Source organism: Nycticebus coucang, chromosome 4 (genome assembly GCF_027406575.1).
Source record: "Nycticebus coucang isolate mNycCou1 chromosome 4, mNycCou1.pri, whole genome shotgun sequence".
Taxonomy (NCBI): domain Eukaryota; kingdom Metazoa; phylum Chordata; class Mammalia; order Primates; family Lorisidae; genus Nycticebus; species Nycticebus coucang.
In genome coordinates this window covers 91,713,659-91,736,343 of record NC_069783.1, presented here as the reverse complement: position 1 = coordinate 91,736,343, position 22,685 = coordinate 91,713,659, and the positions used below count along the sequence as shown (strand labels likewise).

Below are 22,685 nucleotides of genomic sequence, written 5' to 3'. Positions count from 1 at the left end.
ATATTGTATAAAATTACCTTCAGGCTATGTGTATAAGACGTATATGTAACATAACATAAATGAATTTCATGTTTAGATATGACTTCTATCCCCAAGATATTTCATCATACATATGTAAACATTCCAAAATTAGAAAAAAAAAAAAAAATCCAGGGAGACATCTGTGGCTCAGTGAGTGGGGCACTAGCCCCATATACCGAGGTGGCGGGTTCAGGCCCCACCAAGCTGGAACAAAGAATAGCAGGGCATTGTGGCGGGCGCCTTGGATCCTGGCTACTCGAGAAGCTGAGGCAGGAGAATTGCCTGGGTCCAGGAGCTGGAGGTTGCTGTGAGCTGTGATGCCACAATACTCTACCAAGGGTAAAAAAGTGAGACTGCGTCTCTAAAAAACAAAGAAAAACCCAAGGTGGTGCCTGTGGCTCAGTGGGTAGAGCACTGGCCCCATCTACCAAGGGTGGTGGGTTCGAACCCAGACCCAGCCCAATTGCAACAAAAAATAGCGGGACATTGTGGCGGGTGCCTGTAGTCCCAGCTACTCGGGAGGCTGAGGCCAGAGAATTGCCTAAGCCCAGGAGTTGGAGATTGCTATGAGCTGTGACACCACAGCACTCTACCGAAAGCGATAAAATAAGACTCTGTCTCAAAAAAACAAAAATAAAATCCAAAACACCTCTGATCCTAAGAGAATCAGATAAGGGATACTCAACCTGTATGTATGTGTGTGTGTGTGTGTGTGTGTATATACATATAGAGAGAGAGACATACACACACACACATATATATAAGATTATCAACTATCCGGTGTGCTAATTTCCCCAATTTTTTTTTTTTTAATTAATTAAAAAAAGTTTTTCTGAGAGTCTCAAGCTGTCACCCTGGGTAAAGTGCCAAGTGTCATAGCTCACAGCAACCTCCAACTTTTGGGCTCAAGTGATCCTCTTGGCTCAGTTTTTCTATTTTTAATAGAGATGGAGGTCTCACTTTGGGCTCGGGCTGGTGTCAAACCCATGAGCTCAAGCAATCCACCAGAGTGGATTAATTCTAGCCTCCCAGAGTGCTAGAATTAAAGGCGTGAGCCACTGCGCCCAGCCTTACACCTAATTTTTATATATTTTTCTCCATAGCAGTAAGAAAAGTGGAAGGAAGGAAATTAAGACCACTTATAATCCTACCTTCCAAAAGTACCTATTAACTGTGTATTTTGTTAGGTGTTTGAAAATGAATATATATAGATAAAATATTTCTACCACAAATTAGATCATCATATTTAGTTTTATACCCTGCTTTTTAAATTCTTCACACATTCTTTGTATTTTTCCATGTCATTGAAAAGTACTTTAAGTAACTGAATGTGCACATGCACACAATATTTCACCGTGCACATATGTACATGGTCCTAATCCTCATTGGACTCTCAAATTATGCCTCCTCCCCCTTTTTTTCTTTTCTTTTTTTTTTTTTTGTGGTTTTTGGCCGGGGCTGGGTTTGAATCCGCCACCTCCGGCATATGGGACCAGCGCCCTACTCCTTGAGCCACAGGCGCCGCCCTCCTCCCCCTTTTTTTCCATATAAAAATTCTTGTGTGCAAATATATTGGACTGTATCTCCATGTTCTTAAGACAGGAGTCAAAGGACAGGGTTTACTTTTGGCAGGATGTTTTTTCTTTTTTAGTTTCTGAAGTTATCCATTGAGTCAGCTCCGACCTAATGCATCTGTCCTATAGGACAGTTTGAAGGACTTGGCATGGCATCAAGGAACAAACAAGAGTCAGAAAATGGGGCGGCGCCTGTGGCTCAGTGAGTGGGGCGCCGGCCCCATATGCCGAGGGTGGAGGGTTCAAGCCCAGCCCCGGCCAAACTGCAACAAAAAAAAAATAGCCGGGCGTTGTGGCGGGCGCCTGTAGTCCCAGCTGCTCAGGAGGCTGAGGCAAGAGAATCGCGTAAGCCCAAGAGTTAGAGGTTGCTGTGAGCCTCGTGACGCCACGGCACTCTACCCGAGGGTGGTACAGTGAGACTCTGTCTCTACAAAAAAAAAAAAAAAGAGTCAGAAAATGGCAGGTTTAAGAAGCAAGGGCTATCAGAAGGCAGGAGAAAAACACAGAACTTGAGCTATTTGATGCAGCAAAAGAAAATCAAGTGGAGAGAAAAGTGAATTGTGTCCTGCCCTGACGATGCTGACTTGACTGATAATCTGGCCTCTGAAAGCAAGATCTCTCTGAAGAAGGCACAGGCTTGTGGCTAGGAAGTGCTGAGGGCCCTCCCAGCAAGTCATCAGCTTCCTCTTGAGTTTGACCCTCCAGCAAACTGCTTCTCCCTTTCCACCTTGTCCTCTCTTCTTTGGAGCCTCTGGGCCTTTTCTCTTGGACCTGCAGAGCTAGAAGCATGGCTCACAGCCATCCAGTCTCCTGCCCTGGCAGCTCTGACCTAGGAGGAGCCCCTTCCTCATCATATCTTTGTTTGATTGCTTGTAGAGAGACTCAGCTCACTTAATGCCTTAAGAGGCACCCCTTCCATGGCAACCAGCTGACAATCCACAGGCAAATCAATCTAAAATTTGGATCATTAATGAGCCTACATATCCCATGTTAGTCATAAAAATTTAATAGGAAATTCTGCTAAACACTTTGCTGACATCAAGACACATTTGGTCTGGGACTAACCTTCCACTGAACTAATCTGGTAATTCTACCCTTTACACACACACAAAAGAAATGAAAAAGAATGGTTTTTCCCTCGGTGAACTCCAGTTGGTTCCTGGTAATCATACATCATTTCCAAATGTTTACAAATATTAAAAATCATTCTAGGCCTAAATATCAAAACCTAAAGAGGGAGAAAAACTACAGCAACAGTTAACATAATGTAATAGGCTTTATGGTGTTAGTTAGGGAGGAAGGGGCAAGGGTGGCAGGCAGGACTAGTACTGGGTATGTTCAAACTTGCTTGCTTAAACTGGGATATTAATTATAGAGGAAAAGACTCAATTACTAAATAACTGTTTTTCCTCCATTAAAAGAAACCTAACATCTTATGAAGTCTTCCTCAGTTTCTTCCTCTCTCTTTTCATGAACATAGATCCCAAAAATCTAAACAAATATATTAGCATATCACACCCTATAAAAAGGATGATACTGAGAAAGGATACCAGAGAAGGGTGAGGTCTAGGAGGATAGGTCTTCTCAAGGAGACCACAGGGATACACTTGCAGGATCCTCTCCATGGTGACTCAGCTCTTGGGAATTTGTAAACTTAGCTTCCCGGAACTTGGAAATTTCCAAGTTCTGTGAAATCCTGTAGTTCTGTAGGGGCTAGAATAGCATCTCCCGCTTGGTTCGAACTGGCCAATGAGAAGGGTACCTGTGGGTTGGAACTTTTTGACTGTTGATAAAAAGGGAAAGACCAAGCCAATTGGGGAGCGCGGCCATTTGGAATTCTTCTATGCCGTAAGCTCCTGGCTGGTGAATAAAGCCCTTCCTCTTATAAACGTGGTGTCCGGGTGCTTTTTCTCTCAGTTGGGCCTCGTCTTCCTGCAACAATACCACTAAGTTAGGTTTACTCTAGTCATGCAATAAATGTTTGGACTAACACTAAAAACCAACCATCATATTTCAGAATGAAGGAGGTAAATCATTCAATCGCCTCAACAGATACTTAAAAAGGCATCTGGCAAAATTCAACACCTATTCATTATAAAAATTTAGTTAAGTAGGGAGAGAAAGGAATTTCTTTGATCTGCCTTGGCGCTTGTAGCTCAAGCGGCTAGGGCGCCAGCCACATACACAGGAGCTGGCGGGTTCAAATCCAGACCCGGCCTGACAAACAACAAAGACAACTATAAACAAACAAACAAAAAAATAGATGGGCATTGTGGCAAGCAACTGTGGTCCCAGCTACTTGGGAGGCTGAGGAAAGAGAATCGCTTAAGCCCAGGAGTTGGAGGTTGCTGTGAGCTGTGATGCCATAGCACTCTACCCAAGGCGACAGCTTGAGGCTCTGTCTCAAAAAAAAGAAATTCCTTGATCTGGCTCAGCGCCCATAGTACAGTTGTTAGGCGCCACCCACATACACAGAGGCTGGCGGGTTTGAACCCGGACTGGCCTGCTAAACAATGACAACTGCAACAAAAAATAGCTGAGTGGAGCAGCACCTGTGGCTCAGTGGGTAGGGCGCCAGCCCCATATACTGAGGGTGGCAGGTTCAAACTCGGCCCCGGCCAAACTGCAGCAACAACAACAACCAAAAATAGCCAGGCGTTGTGGTGGGCACCTGTAGTCCCAGCTACTCCAGAGGCTAAGGCAAGAGAACCACCCAAGTCCAAGAGCTGGAGGTTGCTGTGACCTGTGATGTCACAGCACTCTATTAACGGCAATGAAGTGAGACTCTGTCTCTAAGGAAAGAAAAAAATAATAAAAATTTTTAAAAAAGAAAGAAATAAAAGAAATTCCTTGATCTCTTAAAGAAAATCTACAAAAAAAAGAAAAGAAAAATCAGCAAAATCTTATAAAGTGGTCAACTTTGAAAGCCATCCCCTAACCAAGAATGTAAACTATCAGAAATTCAACATGATTCTAGATGTCCTAGCCAGTGAAATAAGTCAAGAACAAGATACAAAATGTAGAAGGTGTAGCAATAAGTAAATAAAATTGCCATCATTTACAGGAAACATAATTATGTTTCAAAAATGCAAAAGAATCACTGGATGTGGTGGCTCATACCAGGAAGAGCCCTTGAGCTCAGGAGACCAGCCAGAGCAAGAGAAAGACCCCGTCTCTAGCAAAAAAAGAGAAAAACTAGCTGAGTGTTGCGGCAGCCCCCTGTAGTCCCAGCTACTTGGGAGGCTGGGGCAAAAGAATCACTTGAGCCCAAGAGTTTGGCACTCTACCGAGAGTGGTGACAAAATGAGACGCTGTTGCAAAAAAAGAAACAAAGAAAGAAAATCCAAAAGAATCTAAAATATGAATTATTTATAGCAAGTATAGAGTATTTATAGCAAGGTTAATACACAAAAATCAATTCTACTTCTCTATACTCTTTGGTATAATAAAGGCTTTATCTGGTCTTTAACCCTGGTTTCTGGTACAGAATTCAAATTTGGAATTTTTTTAGTGAAAGGAGTATTTTTATTATGCTAATAAGGCAATTCACTTCCGAAGAACTTTCAGGAGAACTGGTCACCAGGAAGACAAAGTTTGGGCTTTGAGAAGTCCTGCCTCTAGGCAAGGGAGAGGACTAGAGACTGTGTTCAATTCTGTGTCTATTACTTAATGAATCAAGCCTAAAGACCTAAGCACTGATAAAAACTCCACCCTAAAGCTCAGTGGAGCTTCCTAGATGAACTCTTTAAAGTGACACGCCCTGATTCCACAGGCAGAGGGTATAAAGTTCTTCCAGGACCTCCTGCTATGTGTATCCTGCAAATAAAACTATAATCATAAATGTGGCAACTTCTTGAGTTCTGTGAGTTATTCTAGGGAATGACTGATCCTGAGGAGGGTCAAGGGAACTCCCAAATTCATAGCCAGTTGATTAGAAGTACACAAATACCTGTGGGCAGGCTTACAGGGACCAGAGCCAGTAAACCTATGCAGTCTGATATTAAACTGGAGTGCCTGGTGTCAGAACTGCATTGCAATACACCCTAGTTGGCACGGAAATGCAACAACCTGCAATAAACATTTGGAAAATCACATTTTAAGGACCTCATTTAAAATCACCAAATGCTGTTCGGCGCAGTGGCTCACACCCGTAATCCTAGCACTTTGGGAGACTGAGGCAGAAGGATCCCTTGAGCCCAGGAGTCTGAGGCTGCAGTGATCGACGATCATACCACTGCCCTCCAGCCTGGGCAACAGAACAAGACTCTGTCTGTAAACAAAATAAAAATAAAATAAAATCACCAAATACCTAGGAATAAGTCTAAGAAAAGATGTGTAAGATTTCTACACAGAAAACTTACAAAATATTGAGAGAAATTAAGAAGACAAACAAATGGAGAGGTAACCGTGCTTGCAGATTACAAAATTTATTATTAGAAAATGTCAAGTGTGGTGGTTCTAGCCTGTAATCAATCCCAGCACTCTGGGAGGAGGAGGGTGGACTGCCTGAGCTCACAGGTTCTAGACCAGCCTGAGCAAGAGTGAGACCCCATCTCTAAAAATAGCTGGGTGTCACGGCGGGTGCCTGTAATCCCAGCTGCTTGGAAGGCTGAGGCAAGAGAATCCCTTCAGCCCAAGAGTTTGAGGTTGCTGTGAGCTGTGACGCTACAGCACTCTACCAAGGGTGACACAGTGAGACTCTGCCTAAAAAAATAAAATAAAATAAAAAACAAAGTGAAACTATGTCTCAAAAAAAATAAAAAGAAAAAAGAAAATGTCAAGTGTTGAGCTGATCTAAAGATTCAGTGCAATTCCATAAAATTCCCAGGAGAAAAGCTAAGATAATCTTCAAGGACAAAGGACTTAACAAAACAGATGTCAAAACTTACTGCTACTGCAATTCAGTGTGGTATTGGAGGTAGGAAAAACAGACAGACCCACTCATACAACCAGAGTTCAGTCAGAAAAGGAGTCTTCTCAATAAGTAGTACCGTAGTAGTCGGGTATGGATTTTTTTTTACTCTTTTCCCTTTTTTTTTTTTGCAGTGTTTGGTCAGGGCCCGGCTCGAACTCACCACCTCCGGTATATGGGGCTGGCGCCCTACTCCTTGAGCCACAGGTGCCACCCGTGGGTATGGATTTTTTAAAAATCTTAACCTCTAACTCACATCAAAAAAAAAAAAAAAATCCAGAAGGCTATGGTTCTAAATGTGAAAAGATAAAACAATTTCACTTCTTTTTTTTTTTTTTTTTGTAGAGACAGAGTCTCACTTTATGGCCCTCGGTAGAGTGCCGTGGCCTCACACAGCTCACAGCAACCTCCAACTCCTGGGCTTAGGCTATTCTCTTGCCTCAGCCTCCCGAGTAGCTGGGACTACAGGCGCCTGCCACAACGCCCGGCTATTTGTTTTTTGGTTGCAGTTCGGCCGGGGCCGGGTTCGAACCCGCCACCCTCGGTATATGGGGCTGGCGCCCTACCGACTGAGCCACAGGCGCCACCCGAGACTAACTTTCTGATTTATGTAGAGGCAAAGAATTTTTCTTTTAAAACAGGGTCACCCTTGGTAAAGTGTCATGCCATCATAGCTCACAGTAACCTCAAACTCTTTTTTTTTTTTCTTTTTTTGTAGAGACAGAGTCTCACTGTACCGCCCTTGGGTAGAGTGCCGTGGCGTCACACGGCTCACAGCAACCTCTAACTCTTGGGCTTATGAGATTCTCTTCCCTCAGCCTCCCGAGCAGCTGGAGTAACCTCAAACTCTCCAGCTCAAGCGATTCTCTTGCCTCAGCCTCCGAAGTAGCTGAGACTACAGGCATCGCAACAATGCGTGGCTATTTTTAGAGATGGAGTCTCACTCTGGCTCAGGCTGGTCTTGAACCTGTGAGCTCAGGGCAATCCACCCACCTCGGCCCCCCAAAGTGCTAGGATTACAGGCATGAACCACCTCGCCTGGTAGTGGCTAAGAATTTTAAACAGGATATTAAAAGCACTAACCTTAAAGGAAAATGCTGATAAATTGAACTACACTAAAATTAGAACTTCTAATCCTCTAGCCAATAAAACAGAGAGCAGGGGGTAATGAAGAGCTATTGGTCAAAGGCTCAAGAGATCTATTGTACAATATGATGACTATAGTTAATAACAATGTATTATAGACTGGGCGTGGTGGCTCACACCTGTAAGTCCCAGCTACTTGGGAGGCTGAGGCTACAGAATTGCTTGAGTCCAAGATTTGGAGGTTGCTGTAAGCTATGATGCCACAGCACTCTACTGAGGGCAACAAAATGAGATTGTGTCTCCAAAAAAACAAAGGCCTGGCACCTGTGGCTCAAGCAGCTAAGGCACCAGCCATATACACTTGAGCTGGTGGTTCAAATCCAGCCCGGCCCGCCAAACAACAATGATGGCTGCAACCAAAAAATACCTGGGCATTATGGCTGGCGCCTGTAGTCCCAGCTACTTGGGAGGTGGAGGCAAGAGAATTGCTTGAGCCCAGGAGTTGGAGGTTGCTGTGAGCTGTGATGCCACAGCACTCTACCCAGGGTGACAGCTTGAGACTCTGTCTCAAAAAAAAATAACAACAACAACAAAATGGCTTGGTGCCCATAGCTCAGTAGTAGTTCACTGGCCTCATACACTGAAGCTGGTGGGTTCAAGCCCTGCCCAGGCCTGCTAAGCAACCAAAAAATAGCCAGGTGTTGTGGTGGGTGCCTGTAGTCCCAGCTACTCAGGTTGCTGGGGCAAGAGAATCACTTAAGCCCAAGAATTTGAGATTGCTGTGAGCTGTGATGCCATGGCATTCTACCAAGGGTGACATAGTGAGACTCTGTCTAAACAAAAAAAAAAACAGTATTATATACTTGAAAATTGCTAAGCAAGTAAATTGAGTGTTCCTGCCACACACACACACACAATAATAACTATGTGCTATGGTTTGATTGTATTGGAAATGTAATTCCCAATACTCCAATGATAAAAGATGGGACCCGAAAAGGCCCAACAAGAAGTGACTAGGTCATGCGGGTGTTTCATGAATGGATTCATGTGGTTCTGGTTCTGCAGGAGTGGATTAGTTCTTGGGGGTGGGGTCTTCCTCATGCCTTCTCTCTGCACTCACATGCCCTTCTGTTTATCTGCCATGGGATGAGACAGCAAGAAGGCCCTCACCAGATGCAGTCCCTCAATCTTGGACTTCTCAGCCTCCAAAACTGTGACCCAAATAAATTTCCATTGTTTATAAATTACCCAGTCTCACAGAGTTAGATAGTACATGAGCTAATGCATGTTAGTTTGATTTAGCCATTCCACAATGCAAAAATATGTCAAAATACCATGTTGTATATCATAAATACATACAAGTTTTGTCAACTAACTAAATAATTAATTAAAATAAAATTTAAGGACTGGACACAGTGGCTCACGCCTATAATCCAAGTACTCTGGGAGACCAAGGCAGGTAGACTGCTTGAGATCAGGAGTTCGAGACGACCCTCCCTAAAAATAGTCAGCCAGTGTGGCAGGTACCTGTAGTCCCACCTACTTGGGAGGCTAAGGTAAGAGGATCACTTGAGCCCAAGTGTTTGAGGTTGCTGTGAGCTATGACACCACAGCACTCTACCAAGGGCAATAGAGTGAAACTCTGTCTCAAAAACAAAAAAAGAAAGAAAAGCAAAAAAAAGAGAAAAGCATTTTTTGGGAAATTGGGTGAGGGTCTGTTCCCTTGGATATCCCTTTTGTTTCTGCTACCAGGGCCTATTTCCTCCCTGAGACACCAAGGGGAACAGAGGACAGGTGAGTCCTGAAATGAAAAACCTGAATAGGGGCGGCGCCTGTGGCTCAGTGAGTAGGGCGCGGGCCCCATACACTGAGGGTGGTGGGTTTGAACCCAGCCCTGGCCAAACTGCAACAACAACAACAGCAACAAAAATAGTCGGGCCTTGTGCTGGGCACCTGTAGTCCCAGCTACTTGGAAGGCTGAAGCAAGAGAATTGCTTAAGCCCAAGAGCTGGAGGTTGCTTTCAGCTGTGACACATGGCACTTTCCAGAGGGCGACAAAGTGAGACTCTGTCTCTAAAAAAAAAAAGGAAAACCTGAATCGAGGTGTGACTTGTCAATGAAGCCATGCTCCTTCCCCTGCCACCACCCTGAGCAGCCACTCTCCAATTACACTCCTGCAGTTGGAACACAAATGTGCTGGCAATCAGGATGGCAGGCTTAATTTTACCCAATTTGCAGGGAGAAGGAAAATTATAGTAAGTAAAGTAGGAGAATTTCCTCATTTTCTCTTCTACACATATTTTCACTTAAGCTCTGGCTTCTGTCACCCTCACAAAATGCACTAAGGTCCAGATAAGATGGCATCTGAATTAGCATATAATTACACAGTGAGCTCTTTTGAGCTTAATGTATCTATATATTTCTAAAAATGGAACCACCCTGAACAGTGGATCCACCTGCCAACTAGGCCAGTATATGACAACCACTGTGCTGCAGGCTTATGGCAGTGCCAATTGAGCACCTTTTGGATAATAACACTAATCTTTAAAATAGCTAATAGTCACTGCATGGTTACATGGTCTTAGGCACTAAGCTAAGCACTTTATGTGCCTTACCTAATTTCATCCTCACCACAACCTCTGAGGGGGACACAGTCATCCATGTGGGATGACCAAATCATCAGCAGCCTAGAGAAATTTTTCTGAGCTCAACAGTCAGTCACTACTTTGAGGGTTTCATAAAATAAACAGCCCTACACAAGCATTTACTCATTTTTTAAACTTATTTTTAAAATCTTAGGAAAGTTTCGTGATGGATGTGTACAGGAGTGAGCCTGTGTGGGGTGTGAATGTCTATGTGAAAGGGAGTGTGTGGGGCGGCACCTGTGGCTCAGTGAGTAGGGCGCCAGCCCCATATGCCAAGGGTGGCAGGTTCAAACCCAGCCCCAGCCAAACTGCAACAAAAAAATAGCTGGGTGTTGTGGCGGGCGCCTGTAGTCCCAGCTGCTCGGGAGGCTGAGGCAAGAGAATCGCGTAAGCCCAAGAGTTAGAGGTTGCTGTGAGCCGTGTGAGGCCACGGCACTCTACTAAGGGTGGTACAGTGAGACTCTGTCTCTACAAAAAAAAAAAAAAAAAGAAAGGGAGTGTGTGAGCCTGCCTGTGCTTACACAGAATGCGTGTGACAGAGAACTAACTGTGCACACCTGGAGGTGTGAGTGTGTGGTGTGGACATGTGGAAGTGAGCCTGCCTGTGTGTGTGTGTGTGTGTGTGTCTGAGAGAGACAGTGAGGCGGCCTGCCTGTGCATCTGTTGGGGGGTGTGAGTGTACAGATACGGATGTACGTATGTGTGCGTGCATGCATCTGCCTGTGCATATGGGGGTGTGAAGTGTGCACGTGTGGATGGGTGTGAGTGTGGAAGGGAGGAATGAGCCTGCCTGGAGTCAGGGGAGGTATCCTTCTTCCTCTGAGGCACTCAGCTGCCTGCTGGCCAGAGACCAGGTGTTCCAGAGAGCCCGGGAAACCAGTCTTGCGAGAACCCTACCCAGGTCACAGTAAATGGGCCCTGCAGCATGGAAGCTACCGAGACAAACTGCTAGGGAATGCTCCAGCCACACCAGGTTTAACCCCTAGCAAAACAGGCTGGCGGCAGCACATCCAGCCTCTGGGTTCACCTTTCTGCAGAGCTATGCGGCCCTGTCCTGGTACAAACACACTAAAAGGTTTCTCCCAAGGATGCCAGGGATAAAAAAGGATTTCATTACTCATCAGAGAAGAAATCTCAAGAACCAGTCTAGACTCTGTTCCAAAAAGAATCTCTGGAAAATTGCCTGTAGTCCCAGCTACTCGGGAGGCTGAGGCAAGAGAATCGCTGGAGCCCAGGAGTTGGAGGTTGCTGTGAGCTGTGTGAGGCCACGGCACTCTACCGAGGGCTATAAAGTGAGACTCTGTCTCTACAAAAAAAAAAAGAATCTCTGGAAAATTATACAGAGACCATGATTTCAATGTGAAATGCATATGGGCAGCTCATGGGAGAGAATGTGATATATAATGAAAACGGTTTTGATCCTCCTATTTGCCATAGGTTTTTTTTGTTTGTTTGTTTGTTTTAGAGACAGAGTTTCACTTTATGGCCCTCAGTAGAGTGCCATGGCATCATACAGCTCACAGCAACCTCCAACTCCTGGGCCCAAGCGATTATCCTGCCTCAGCCTCTCGAGTAGCTGGGACTACAGGCGCCTGCCACAACGCCCGGCTATTTTTTGGTTGCAGTTCCGCCAGGGCCGGGTTTGAACCCGCCACCCTTGGCATATGGGGCCGGCACCTTACCGACTGAGCCACAGGCGCTGCTCTGCCATAGGTTTTTTTTAAATGAAAAGTCCTAAAAAAGCTATCACCAGACATCAAAATATTCAAAGTGATTCTTCTTGGTCATAGGCTTACATTTAGATTTTTGTGTTTTCCTTTTTTTTTTTTTTTTTGTAGAGACAGAGTCTCACTTTATGGCCCTTGGTAGAGTGCCATGGCCTCACACAGCTCACAGCAACCTCCAACTCCTGGGCTTAAGCGATTCTCTTGCCTCAGCCTCCCGAGTAGCTGGGACTACAGGCGCCCGCCACAACGCCCGGCTATTTTTTGGTTGTAGTTTGGCCGGGGCCGGGTTTGAACCCGCCACCCTTGGTATATGGGGCCGGCGCCTTACCGACTGAGCCACAGGCGCCACCCGATTTTTGTGTTTTCCAAAGTTCCAGCCAATGAGATGTATCTTGTTTATGGCTAGGGAAAAAATAATAAACAATAACAACAGTCTGGGCACGATGGCTCATGTATAATCGTAGCACTCCGGGAGGCCAAGGCAGGTGGATTGCTTAAGCTCACGAGTTCAAGACCAGCCTGGGCAAAAACGAGACCCTGTCTCTAAGTACCCAATGTACTCACCCTTATTATGAAACTAATGTAGGACCTTCACATGAAAGCTATAACCCAGTTACAACCTAAGAATAGGGAGAAAGGGGAAAGGGAGGGGAGGGAGGGGGGAGGGAGGGGGAAGGAGGGGGATTAATGGGATTACACCTGCGGTGCATCTTACAAGGGTATATGTGGATCCTAGTAAATGTGGAATGTAAAGGTCTTAGCAAAATAACTAAGAAAATGCTACAAAAGCTATGTTAACTAATGTGATGAAAATGTGTCAAACGATCTATGAACCAAGTGTATGGCGCCCCACGATCATACTAATGTACACAGCTATGGTTTAATAAAAATAAATAAATAAATAAATAATAAAATAAATGTTAATATGAAAAAATAAATAAATAAATAAAAACAGAAAAAAAGGGCGGCGCCTATACTTCAGTCGGTAAGGCGCCGGCCCCATATACCGAGGGTGGCAGGTTCAAACCTGGCCTCGGCCAAACTGCAACCAAAAAATAGCCGGGCGTTGTGGTGGGCGCCTGTAGTCCCAGCTACTCGGGAGGCTGAGGCAAGAGAATCGCTTAAGCCCAGGAGTTGGAGGTTACTGTGAGCTGTGTGATGCCATGGCACTCTACCGAGGGCCATAAAGTGAGACTCTGTCTCTACAAAAAAAAAAAAAAAACTGGGGCAGTGCCTATGGCTCAGTGAGTAGGGTGCCAGCACCCCATATACCAAGGGTTCGAACCCGGTCCCAGCCAAACTGCAACAAAAAAAAGTAGCCGGGCGTTGTGATGGGCACTTGTAGTCCCAGCTACTCAGGAGGCTGAGGCAGGAGAATCACCTAAGTCCAGGAGTTGGAGGTTGCTGTGAGCTATGACACCACAGCACACTACCCAGGGTGAAAGCTTGAGATGCTGCTCAAAAATAATAATAATAATCAATTAATAAATGGAATAAGAATAGCAGTAAGGATTCTAGACTTTAGTCTACGAAATAAGCCAAGAGTCCTTAATGCAGTCTCAAAGCCTCTTAAAACAAGAAGTATTGCCACACTCAGTGTGATGAGAGGAGTAACCAAAGTAGGGGACAGGCGGGAAGCAGGAGGCACAGTGGGGCAGCTCCCAAGACCAGCTTATGTCTCCCCAGACAAGGGCTGGACGAAATGGCATGGCAGCGCCAAAAGGCCCCTCCCCACTCCCTCCGAAGAGGGCCATCTCAGATACCTCTGGGGAATTCTGTAATCCTCACACCTCAGAGCAAGCTCTGCTGAGACAGTCAAAGAATCCCTAAGAGAGAGAGCAAGCCCCAGGCCCAGCACGGCAGCCCATTCCTCTCCTAGGCTGAGGTGAAGGAACCAAGATGCTCTCCTAAAATCAGTCACCAAGACAGTGATAGAGCCTGGTCCGTGCTCCCCTCCACACATACCCTCCCAGGCTGTGCAGCCTTTCAGAAAGAAACCAGCATGCAGGGCGCTTGCTGCCCCTGCCCTCAAGGAGGCCAAGGCCTGCAGGTAAATGGAACCGAGGCTTGGCTCCTTCAAAGAGGCCGGGGTTCCTTCCCTTCAACAATGCCCTTGCTGTTCAATTAACTACTCAGGGGATGACTGCACCAACGTGGAGAGAAGAAGGTACATGATCCACTGCACCTCGAAGTCCTTCTAGAAAGGGCTGAGCAGCAGTCACCAGAGGCACCAGGCTGCTGTAAAGGAATGATCAGCTCATTTCTCATCCTACAATCCCTGTCCACGTTCTCCCAGAACAAGAGGTACCAAAGTAGAAAATGCCATGTCTGGGCGGCGCCTGTGGCTCAAGGAGTAGGGTGCCGGTCCCATATGCCAGAGGTGGCGGGTTCAAACCCAGCCCCGGCCAAACTACAACAACAACAAAAAAAAAGAAAATGCCATGTCTATCTACCCTAGAAGATTCGGCAGAAATGTTACCTCATTGGAATGCGATTTCCAGACTTCTACTGGCAGACAAGCCACCCCTTCCCAAGGGTCCCATCTCCCCAGTCCACTGCTCCTGTAGGACAGCTCTGTGATTCTGCATTCCTATGCACTCATTTATTTTCCAGGTTAAGCATCTGCTTAGTACTTCGCATCCTGACCAGAGGTGTGTAGGAAAACATTGGAGCTGGGTTTCCTAAAAAAAAAATATAGGACTTTGAAAAGTAAGCATCAGTATAAGATAGGGCCTGGACAGACACAAGGCAGTGCCTTCCAGTACACAAACAAGAGCTGCTGGAAGAGACCTGCAATGGAAGATGTGTGAAGTTGCTCTCAGTTCTGGCTCCCTGTGGGATAAGCCAGCAGGCTGCATGGGGCCAACCAGGGAGGAGGTACAGCTGCCCGCCGGCTGGCATGCACCATCCCTCAGCATGTGTCTGTGCTCCCTGCCCACAGCACCTCACGCACTAAACAGAAAGTGAGAAGGAGCCTGGCTGGCTTTGGCAGATGCCCTTGCCCCATGCCCAGAGTATCAACCTTGAACAGGCAGCTCCTGTCACTCTCAGATACACCTGCTTCCAAACAGCTTCTCTAGATCGAATTTCTGACTGGAGACTGTCTCCAAGTGGAGCTGTTGGAGACCAAGTGCACAGCAGCTTTCGCTCTCCACTGGTCCCAGGCTACCCTTGCTGAGTGTGTGCTCAGCCCTCATCCCATCTGACCTGCCAAGGAGGCTTCCAAATACCAGGCCTGTTCCTTAGTCCTTTTTCGTCTTCTTCAATGAGCCACTTCCGGCAGGCTGTCCTTGACTTACTACCTCACATTCTGCATGCTCTGGGCTGACTCCACTCCTGAACTCCATATGGGCCTTTTCACCTGCACACCTGCCTAGAGGATACTGCGCATGGTTGGCCCAAAGTCAGCAGCACAGGCTGCACAGGAGAGCCCGTCAGAAAGGCAGCCATGTGCCAGATCCACTGAGTTACCCAGGCAGTCCGAGTGCATGTTCACATGCAAGAAGCTCTGGCACACACAATGCTGGGCACTGAGAAGGAACCTAATACCAGGTAACATGGTGATTACTACCACCCTCCCCTTCCTTTACCCTCACCAAACTGCCCCTTCATCCTCCTCTCCCTACGGCAGTTAAATGACACCATCATCAACCAGAATCCCAAGCTGGAAGCCTCAGATGTTCACAACTACTTCCTGGACCTAACTCCCACATCTCCGTAATGATTACTGAGTCCTGTTATTCTGACTTCAGAAGTATCTCGCAGCCCTGCCTGACTTGGCCCCAGTGAACCTTGTCTGTGAACTGTGCACAGCCAAGCTGTGTTTATATGTCTGTCTCCCTGGTAGATGGTGAGTACTATGAATAAGTGCTGTTTTACCCATCTCTGATTCCCAACAGCCAGCAGAGTCTGACACACAGGCTTCAAAAAGTTAAATGTTTGTTGAACAAATGAGTGAACAGGCAGCTGGAAGAGAGGCTGGCATGGAGGGTACGTTATTTAAGGTGTGTCAGATAACAGGAACCAAAAGTGAATGCAAAAATCATGTAGTGTTTTTTCTTGACTTTATAAAGTTGTTCCAGGAATAAAATTAAGTAGGTGCGTCAGCACCCATAGCTCAGTAGGTGAGGCGCCTGCCACCTACACCGAGGCTGGCGGGTTCAAACCTGGCCAGGGCTAGCTAAAACAACAATGACAACTGCAACAGAAAAATAACTGGGCGTTCTGGCGGGTGCCTGTGGTCCCAGCTACTTGGGAGGCTGAGGAAAGAAAATCGCTTGGTAGGCGGCACCTGCGCCGGCCCCATATACTGAGGGTAGCCGGTTCAAACTCGGCCTCAGCCAAACTGCAACAAAAAATAGCTGAGTATTGTGGCGGGCGCCTGTAGTCCCAGCTACTCGGGAGGCTGAGGCAAGAGAATCACCTAAGCCCAGGAGTGGGAGGTTGCTGTGAGCTGTGTGACGCCCCAGCACTCTACTGAGGGCAACAAAGTGAGACTCTGTCTCTAAAAAAAAAAGCAGAAAGAGAATCACTTGGGCCCAGGAGTTTGAGGTTGCTGTGAGCTGTGACATCATGGCACTCTACCCAGGGCAACAGCTTGAGACTCTGTCTCAAAAAAAATAAATAAATAAAAAATAGAAAAAAAAATTAAGTAGGTAAGAAAACCTGACATAGCACAGATGGAAATATGGGAGGGGTTTTAATGAAAATATTTCTAGCTTTTTTTACCCTCCAATTTACATCCCAATAACTTGCTGAGAGGAGTAGTAACAAGTCCAAGGTCACTCAGGTCAGTGACTGACTGGGTGAAGTTTACGCCCAGGTTTACACAGAGGTCCAAGATGGTTATAAGGCGGGTGGGGAAAGATAAGATGGCTAACGATGAACTAAGTGCCTGGGCAGGGCAGGAACATCCCAGAGGGAGGACAGTCCAAAGCGGAAGGTGGGTGTCAAAGGGGGGGGGGGGGCTTGAACTTGCACATCTACATGGGAAATTCACTCATTACTTTTCTTCAGGGTCTATGAGAGGGTCAGTGGTGAAGGCAAAATGCAACCTGGACTGGGAGTAGTAGCTGAAGGCACCTTTTTTTAAGATTCCAAGCTGTAGACAAACCCACCTACAACACCCAGTACAGCAAACAGTTCTAGGCAGGTTTAAGTGGAAGGGTCAAGGTTCAAATTGCATGAGGCTCTCAGAGGCCTAAGGGCTTGTCTCACCATCTAGATGGTCTTACTGCTGAGGTGCCACAGTTCCTAGCCAACATGCCTTGCACAGGGCTCTGTAAATATTTAATGCTGAGGCTGGGTGTGGCAGGAGGATCATTTGAGCCCATTTGAGCCCAGGAGCTCAAGACCAGCCTGAGGCAACACAGCAAGACCCTGTCTCTAGAAAAAATAAAAGTAAAAAACTGAGGCAGTCATGGTGGTATGCGCCTGCAGTTCTACCTACTTGGAAGCTGAGGGAGGAGGATCATGTACCCTGAGGAGTTTGAGGTCACATTGAGCTATGATGGGGCCATTGCACTCCAGCCTGGGTGACTGTGTGAGTCCCTGTCTCTGAAAAAACAAAAAATAAAAATAAAAAATATATATCTAAGGCTTACTATCTTAAGTTGGAGGCAGAGGTAGCTGGGAGGCTTACCTTTTTTCTAGGGAGCCCCAGCCTCCCCACACACACCTGCACTGACTTCCCAAACCTGCCTCCAAGTGTGTAGGAGCACCTTCCTGATTCACCTAATGAGAGAAACTGTAAACTGCTGGTAGCCCAAGACTGCTTACTGGCAGGGAAACTGAGGGACCAGGAGGGGAATAGCACACCACACTCGAGGCCCCAAACTCTGCTCAATTCCTGACCAAACCAAATGCAGGAGTTATCACAGGACCTCCTGTCGGTCCTGTATAGCTACAAATCCAAACCCCAATGATGGCACAACACCCATTTTCTTTTTTCTTTTTTTTTTTTTTGTGGTTTTTGGCCAGGGCTGGGTTTGAACCCGCCACCTTCTGGCATATGGGTCCAGCGCCCTACTCCTTGAGCCACAGGCGCCGCCCAACACCCATTTTCTTTATCCCTCCTCAGTGCCTCAGAATTCATTTTCTCCCTCAGTATTCATTCACTTACAAATTCAGTTCGTGACATGTTACTGAGCCTCACCATGTGCCAAGTGCCATTTGGTGACCAGAGATACACCAGTGAACACAACAAAGAGTCCTGCCCTTTGGAACTATGTTTAAGTGGGAGAGACAGACCGTTGTATCAACACAGTAAATCAGCAAATTACACAGATGCTGGAGAGTGATGCATGCTATGGGAAAATGCAAAATTAGCACAGGGTAGGGGAGATTGGGAAGGTGGATTGGGATGGAGATATAGTTTTAAACTGCGTGGCAGAAATCCTCACTGAACAGGAAAAAAGCCAGGGGGGCTTGCCAGACACAGTTGTCTATTCATCAGTTCATTCACTCATTTATTCAACAAACATCGAGCCATCTCTGTGCCACACACTGAGTGGCAAACATACTAAAGAGGCATATCCCTGGCCCCAAGAAGCTTTTAATGCTATGGGTAAAGAAGGGAATAAATGGGCCCTAAAAGAGGATTACCACTGGGGCAGAGGACTCTGGCAGAGCCAGGCTCTGGCCCCTCTCCCAGGCAGCGGTGGAGGAGGGTTCAGGGAAGACCCTTAGAGAGACGCTGGGCTAGATAGTTGCTCCTATGCTGACAGGTGCTGCTGACATCATTGCCTGTGCTAACCTTGCTCTCCTGTTTGTTTTAGCCAAAGAAGCCTTTCAAACACCAGACTTGTAAAGATACCCTTGTAAGTTGCAGATGTATACTAGGTGTTTACCATGTCCTGAGTGGCGTCAGCCTAAAAAGCTAGATGCCAGATGGAAAGATCTGAAAGAGGCCAAACCAGGGGCAACCCAGAGGAAGATGAGTTAAAACTAGTTTTCTGAGACCTCAAAGAACTGGAGGAAGGATATCACAAAGCCCGTAGGGGTGCCTGCTGCACTAGAAGACCAGGCTGGCTTTCCCACTCAGCATCCCCTCCAGGGCTCTGCCTTGGGTTACTGGCCTTTGTTAAGGAGGACAGTCCTGTTGACTCAACACTCAATCATAAATCTGGGAGTTCAGCTCAGCTGTGCTCTGGCCTAAGAGATGCTAGCTTGGCTTTCCCAGTTTAATCAAAGGGTAATTCTTCATAAGACTGAGTCCAAAGACATTCCAGGAGGCTCCTACCCAAGAGAGCTTGGGGCTGGGAAGTCTAGGTAGGCCAATTCATACTGGCTGTATCCAGATCCCAGCTGCACTGCTGGAGATGTGCTGTTGGGTGTGCCACAAGCAATAGTCCCAAAGACTATAGAGGTGACAAAGAGGAAGTGCCCTGGAGAGTCCTAATCAGGTTCCTGACCAAGCAAAATGGGGAGAAGTCTTCACGTCTGAGGCTTTGGGTCAGGGTGGGGCACAGATCCTCACTGCTTTTCCGTCCTAGGCTTGGGTACCTGGGAGAAACACATTCCTCAGTCTGTACACCAAGTCCCCCCATAGTCTCTGCTCTCACCACAAGGTGTCTATGTCTCTCTGGTCTCTGCAGCAAGGCCACCTTCCCTGAGGCTCTGTTCCACTCTGGCTTACATTACTTAAGTCCTCCTCAGCTCTAAAGCTGTCTGTCAAACTTACCAGGGAGGTTACCAACCCACCATCCTGGCCCTGACTCAAGCATCTTTTCAGACCAAACCTGGCAAGGCCAGCTCCTCCCTATCCCATTCCAAGGCTGTCCTTCCAGAAACAACACCGGCTCACTCCCACTAGAGTTCCAAAGTCCCCCCTAGTCCTAGGTCTGCCTGAGTAGCCTCAGACAGCCAGAGCCCTACCCATGGGAAATGAAGCTAAGAGCATGAAAAGCAAAATCTCCAGGTTTAGGATGAGATCCCCCCATTCCTTTCTGACTCCTCATTTCCTTTGGCCTAGGAGGGTTCCACTCCATAATTGGCTTGTTTACTGCCACTCTGAGGACTTCTGAGTAGCAGAGCTGGAAGGAAAGTTTTGTGGGAAGTAAGAAAAGGGGTGGGCGCCCTGAGCTTTGAAGCCAGTGAGTAAACCGTCCCTGTTCCTTTCTAACTACCTGAGAACTGGCCAAGAACCCAGGTGAAAAAAAAAAAAAAACACAAGGAGTGAGTGCAAGGCCAGCTGAAGATTCCCAAGGGGCCACAGGAGGGAAGCTTATGTTTTGGCGCCTGGGAAAGACAGAACAATAACCAAAACTTAATCTGCTTGCTTTTGCTGAATAATCGAAAGAGTTTTACTTGTTACTGTCCTGAGCAGGTGCCAATTGCAGACCTCTCAGTTCTGCTTCTGTGGGCTAGGAGTTCCAGTGATGTCACTCCCCAGCTCAAAAACCTTCCATAGTTCCACGTTCAGAGTAAACTTAATGTCCACCATGGGGCCCCAAACTACTTCAGCCTCTCCCCCACTTACTCCTGATTAGCAGAGCCTATACGCCAGCTAAACAGGACCACCTGCTGGGCCACAAGCACATCTCTGCTTCCCCACTGGGCTTCTCTGTTCATGGCATTTCTTCTGCCTTAAGCACCAACCCTCTCTATTTTTTAAGGCTCCCCTCAAATATTCCCTTCCCTAGGAAAGCTTCTAAATGTGTTGCCCTGCAGTTGGCCTCTTTTCAGGCATTTGTGTTACTCTGTCCCGCTTCAATAGCTAGCTCCCCGAGGCCTTGCTCTAGCCCTCCAATGAACAAATATGTCTTATTAAGCTTTGATTCATACACAGTACAAAGCATGGTACCTGGCAGATGTCGGGTACTTAAGATCCGAATACAGTTCATCTCATTAGCACAGGAAGTGATGGGCAAAGGAACACAAAGAGTTGCACAAACACAGCACTACGCTCAGCAGCCACAAAACACTCGAAAGAACAAGAGATGTCACAAGGAAATTTAACCAGGGAGCTGCATCAGGCCTTACCCTTCTTGAACTCCTCCAGCATGGCATCCAACTTGGTGTCATGGAAGACAAAGTGCACTGGATGGTTATAGAAGCGGGTGATGGTCTTGAGGGGGGTGCAGTCATCAGGGTCCACGAAGGCCAAGTCTTTGACATAGAGAATATCTACGATATTGGATTGCTCATCTTCATACACTGGGATGCGGGTGTAGCCGCTTTCCATAATCTCTGACATTGTGTTGAAATCCAGGATGGCATCGCTAGGGATCATGAAACAGTCTTGGAGCTGGGTCATGATATCCTCCACGGTTTTGGTTCGTAGTTCCAGAGCACCCTGGATCATGTTTAGCTCCTCTTTTACGAGGTCATTATAGGGCTCTGTCACCTTCAACATCTCCATCAGCTTCTCCCGATTGTAAACAGTATGAATCTCCTGGCCCAGAAAAAAGTCCAAGAGCTTGCTGATAGGAAAACTGAGGGGAAAGGTGAGTAGCATAAAGAATTTGGTGAGAACAATGGTGTTGGCACCTACAGCCAGACCATGCCGGGAGCACAGTGCCTGAGGTACAATCTCCCCAAATATGACAATGCCAATGGTGGAGGAGGCCACTGCCATGATGCCAGACCCAATGAGGTTGTCTAGAAGGATGGTGAGAGAGGTGTTGACCAGCACGTTCCCCAGGAGCAGTGAGCAGAGCAAGTAGTTGCCCTTGCGGCGGATAGGCTCAATCTTGCGGGCATACTTTCTCTCCTTCTCTGTGCCACAGTTCTGCACAATGCGGAGCTCCATGGGGTCCAGGGCCATAAGCCCCAGATTGAGGCCAGAGAATATGCCCGACAACACCAGCAGCACGATAATGAGTACTAAGTGCAGCCAGAGGGGCAGGAACCTTCCAGCCTCCTCCACCATAAAGAGCAGCGAGTCCTTGTCTGTCCACTTCAGCCAGGGCCCATCTTCCTGGGACCGGGTGCACAGTGCATACAGCTTCATGTTCTCGCTCCTCCGGAGGAACTTGGTTAACACCACCAGCACGCCGGACGTGTTCCCGCGGCTCACATTGACCAGCTGCTGGACGACCAGGTCCTTGGTGAGCTCGAGGCAGTTGGTGGACTTGTGGGCGGTCTCCGCATTGTCCACCTCGGTGAATGAGATCAGGTTGCTAGAGATGTTGCCCAGGCTCTGGCCATACAGCCTCAGGTTCACGGTGCTGCCCTCGGACACGAAGATGATGCCATCCGGGTTCATCCCACACGACTTGTTGCAGCTCGCCAGCCTCATGCCGAAGATCGCGCCCGGCTGGGGTCTGCCCTCGCCCCGGGCCCCCTGCGCCCACAGCAGCACCAGCAGCACCAGCGCTGCCAGGAGGAGGCGCCCTCGGGCCAGCTCGCCGCTCGGGTGCTCGCCCCCGCCCACCGGCGCCATATTGCTCTGGCTCTGCCGCCACCGCTCTTCGCGCCCCGCCGCGCGGCACCGCTCGGTGCTGCTCCGGCCGCTCCGCCGCCGCCGAGCCAACTGCCCGGGACGCGGGCCTGACGTCAGGACAGCGCCCCGCCCGCCCCACCCCACCGACCCACGCCCCTCATTTGCATGAGAAACCCCGCCCCCTGTTGCGGCTTCAGCGACCGCCTTTAAGGAAGTCCGTGCACTTAAGGTGGAGCGGCGCCGGAGCGCGAGAGCTGCCGCAGGGTGTTCGCCCCGCCCACCTCCCTCTGCCTCCACGCCCTTCCCCGCCCTTCCCCACCTTGCCGTACCCGCGGG

The 22,685-nt window shown here is 47.6% G+C and overlaps 1 protein-coding gene across 2 annotated transcripts in view; it reads right to left on the bottom strand.

Annotated features, from left to right (window-relative positions):
* Positions 1-22,419, bottom strand: part of CNNM4 (cyclin and CBS domain divalent metal cation transport mediator 4) — a 47,238-nt gene extending 24,819 nt beyond the window's left edge. For both annotated transcript variants that reach the window (XM_053587378.1, XM_053587379.1), the window contains exon 1: positions 20,948-22,419. In XM_053587378.1, coding sequence (XP_053443353.1) covers positions 20,948-22,349 — 1,402 coding nt within the window. In that variant the 5' untranslated portion in view covers positions 22,350-22,419. The remainder of the gene's footprint in view (positions 1-20,947) is intronic.
* Positions 22,420-22,685: the final 266 nt, after the last annotated feature.